This window comes from Dermacentor silvarum, chromosome 1 (genome assembly GCF_013339745.2).
Source record: "Dermacentor silvarum isolate Dsil-2018 chromosome 1, BIME_Dsil_1.4, whole genome shotgun sequence".
Taxonomy (NCBI): domain Eukaryota; kingdom Metazoa; phylum Arthropoda; class Arachnida; order Ixodida; family Ixodidae; genus Dermacentor; species Dermacentor silvarum.
This window is the reverse complement of record NC_051154.1, coordinates 408,934,219-408,937,872: the sequence shown is the minus strand read 5'-3', so window position 1 is coordinate 408,937,872 and position 3,654 is coordinate 408,934,219. Positions and strand designations below refer to the sequence as shown.

General features: G+C 52.0%; 1 protein-coding gene across 1 annotated transcript; it reads left to right on the top strand.

Annotated features, from left to right (window-relative positions):
• The first annotated feature begins 1,502 nt into the window (after positions 1-1,502).
• On the top strand, positions 1,503-2,494 carry LOC119446980 (uncharacterized protein K02A2.6-like). Its single transcript, XM_037711473.1, has 2 exons — positions 1,503-2,303; positions 2,438-2,494. Exons 1-2 carry the CDS (start codon positions 1,503-1,505, stop codon positions 2,492-2,494), a joined length of 858 nt encoding a protein of 285 aa, XP_037567401.1.
• The last annotated feature ends 1,160 nt before the right edge of the window (positions 2,495-3,654 follow it).

Genomic DNA, 3,654 nt, shown 5'->3' with positions numbered 1-3,654 from the left:
ATGTCACCTGGAACCGTCAAGCGTCATGCTGAAAGGTTACACCTGTGAGCTGTCCCCGGTGCAAGGCAGCCTGCCTACCACTGTACGACTAGGAAACCATGAGTGCTGGGACGTGTTGTACGTCGTCCCAGGACACTGCCCGTCCCTGATGGGACGGGGCTGGATGAAAGGCCTCGGAATTAAACTGCGCAATGTGATGGACGTTAAGGCTATCACGTCGGTTGAGGGACTCGTCGCTGAGTATGCGAGTGTTTTCGACGACGCCTTGGGAACATTCAAGGGAGTGTCTGCGAAAATAACAATCGAAGAAAACGTGAAGCCGAGGTTCTTCAAGGCTCGTCCTGTTCCGTTCGCAATGATCGACCGCGTCAACGAGGAACTGATGCGCATGGAACGAGTTGGAGTGCTGCGTCCAGTTAAGACTTCGGAATGGGCTGCACCTATCGTGCCTATCTTGAAGCGAAGTGGCCAGATTCGGATATGTGGCGACTTCAAGGTCACTGTTAATCCCGTGACAGTGCCTGAAAAGTACCCGATACCACGCGTTGAAGACCTGTTAAGCCGTCTTAGCGGTGGCGAGAAGTTCAGCAAGTTGGACTTGAAGGATGCGTATTTGCAAGTTCAACTGGACGAGGCATCCCGCAAGTTCGTGACAATCAACACACCAAAAGGATTGTACCAATACACGCGTTTGCCTTTTGGCGTCACATCTGCTCCTTCAATTTTCCAGCGGGAGATGGAAAACCTGCTACAAGGGCTCAGACACGTTGTGGTGTATTTCGACGACGTTCTTGTGACTGGACGCGACGACCAGGACCATCTAACAAACCTGGGCCTAGTCTTAAGCCGACTGAAGCAAGCTGGGCTTGCATTGAAGCTTGATAAGTGCACCTTCCTGGAACGGCAAGTTCAATACCTGGGTCACGTTATCACGGCTGCGGGGTTTCAACCCAACCCTGAAAAGGTAGAGACTGTGCTGAAGGCCCCTAAACCCAAAGATGTCAAGGCATTACAGAGTTACCTAGGCCTAGTCAACTTTTACCGCAAGTTTCTGCCGGGACTGTCTAGTGTGTTGCATCCCTTGAACGAGCTGCTTGTGGCCAAGGTGTCTTGGGAGTGGCGTGAAGATCACGAACCTGCTTTCAACAGGAGCAAGGAGCTACTTGTTTCAGCAGCAGTGCTGGCGCATTATGACCCCAAGAAACCCGTGGTTCTCGTATGCGACGCGTCACCGTACGGCGTTGGCGCCGTTCTGGCCCATAGGGAAGACTCGGGGGCTGAACGACCAATCGCATTTGTATCACGAAGTCTCGCGCCAGCCGAGCGGAACTACAGTCATCTCGACAAGGAGGCTCTTGCTCTCATGTTTGGCGTAACCAAGTTCCGACAATACCTCTGGGGACGCGAGTGACGAGTGGGCGTGTGGGCGCCAGTGACGAGTGACGCTAGTGGGCTTGCTGGCTCCGGACAAGCGCGTGCCTGAGATGTGTTCACCGCGTATCATGCGTTGGGCGCTGATGCTTGGAGCATATAACTACAAGCTCATGTACCGGCCGGGAGCAAGCATTGCCAACGCGGATTGTTTGAGTCGCCTACCACTACCAGTGTACGCTCAACCTGTGGAGAGGCCAGCGGAAGTTTTCATGCTGGAGGCTGCTTATCCTCGGGTACTGCCGTCGACTGTAGTCGCGGAAGCTACGTCCAAGGACTTAACCTTAGCGAAGCTACGAGATGCCTTATGGTCTGGAGCTGAGCTACGTGACCCCGAGTTCAGGTTCTACGCCGATCGAAAACTTCAGATGAGCGTGCAAGAAGACTGTATACTTCTCGGATCGCGGGTGATCATCCCAAGTGCATTGCAGCAAGAAGTGTTGCGACTCCTTCATGAGGGGCACCCAGGAATGACCAAGATGAAGGCTATCGCCAGGAGTCACGTCTGGTGGTCCTCGTTGGACGACGACATTACTGCTGCAGTTCGCCAGTGTCAGGTCTGCCAAGAACACCAGAGGGTTGCGCGGCCAGTAGCGATGATGCCATGGCCGTTTCCGGACAGACCATGGTCTCGCCTTCATATTGACTTTGCTGGACCTTTGAAGAACCGCTACTTGCTGGTCGTTATCGATGCATTTTCAAAGTGGATAGAGGCCGTGCCTATATCTACACCATCGGCAGACGAAACTATCTCATGCCTGAGGGTTATGTTTGCCACTCACGGATTGCCAGATGTAGTGGTGTCCGACAACGGACCAGCGTTCGTGAGTGAGGAATTCAGAAGCTTCCTGCACCGAAATGGCATCAAACAAGTACTGACACATCCATACCATCCAGCGTCAAACGGGGCTGCAGAACGGGCAGTTCAGTGCATCAAGTCAAAGCTAAAGAAATCGACTGAAGGGAGTTTTACATGCCAACTTGCTCGTATTCTTTTCCATTATAGGATTACTTCCCACGAAACTACCGGGTGCTCACCAGCGGAGCTGATCATGGGCCGTAAGTTAAAGACTGCTCTAACGTTGCTGCATCCATACATAAGAGCTAATGTCTTGCTGAAGCAGCTCAAGCAGAAGATTGTCCATGATGGTGGAGCTCGAACCACGCCGCCCGCAACACCCGGAGAATACATCTACGCACGGAATTTCCTTTCGGGGCCAACCTGGATGCCAGCAAGAGTGACTGACAGAGCCATCGATAACATCGCTGATGTCGTTTTGTCAGACGGTAGGTGTTGGCGGCGCCATCAAGAACACCTGCGACCGAACTTCGCCCCATTTAGTGCGCCTCCTGGACTGCCGCCTGCGCGACAGACTTCTTCACCGCCGCCAGGGTTACCGCCTGTGCAACAAGCTTCGTCAACCACGGAGTGCGTGCCGGAACGGGCGGGTGTGCAACCGGCTGTGCAACTAGTTCCGCTACCCAGCAAGTGTGAGTCGGAGCAACCGAATCCCGTTGCTGAGCCGTGTCTTGAAACATGCAGCGAAAGTGGAACAACAGTAACACGCGATCTGGTTGTGCCTACTACCCATGACAGTACGCCAATGCTGCGAAGAAGCACGAGGACAAAAAAAACCAGTTGTGCGTTTCTGACCACGAAGGACGCTAAACTATCGTTGTTTTTCTGTTTTTGTTTGTTGGTGGGGAGGAGTGTAACATAATAGCCACCGGAACACGCGCTGATGTGTTATCACTAACAGATTGCATATGTGGCGTGTTACGTCATCACTAGGTTGCTCTAAAAGATGAGTGCGTGGGAAATAAAGGGCAGTGTTTTTCCACGGTATCAAGCGTGCTGTTTCGCTTCGGCTGCTCCCCGCGAGTTGGCTATGACAGCTATTATAGTTTCTTTTATAAAAGCTGGAAAACCACCAACGTCACCAAGCAACTATAAACCTATTGAACTTGCAAGCTGCTTGGCAAAATCGGTCAAGAGCGTAATGATGATGTATAGTGTTTATTGGCGCAAGGGCCAAGTATGGCCAAAGAGCGCCACAAGAGCGTAATAAACATCAGGTTAACACACATTCTTAAAGCAAAGAACTTACTAGGCGTTCACCAGTCTGGTTATAGGTAAAGTCATTCAACAACAGATCACCTCGCGCGTCTTGAGCACACAATACGTGAAACATTCTTACATGACGACACTACCTAGTGGTATTT

What these genes read in the sequence shown, in the direction of transcription:
- LOC119446980 (XM_037711473.1), top strand. Translation starts at nt 1,503, where the DNA reads ATGCGTTGGGCGCTGATGCTTGGAGCATATAACTACAAGCTCATGTAC. An exon ending in ACCGAAATGGCATCAAACAA is followed by an intron (nt 2,304 to 2,437) that starts GTACTGACACAT and finishes TTTCCATTATAG; the next exon opens with GATTACTTCCCACGAAACTA.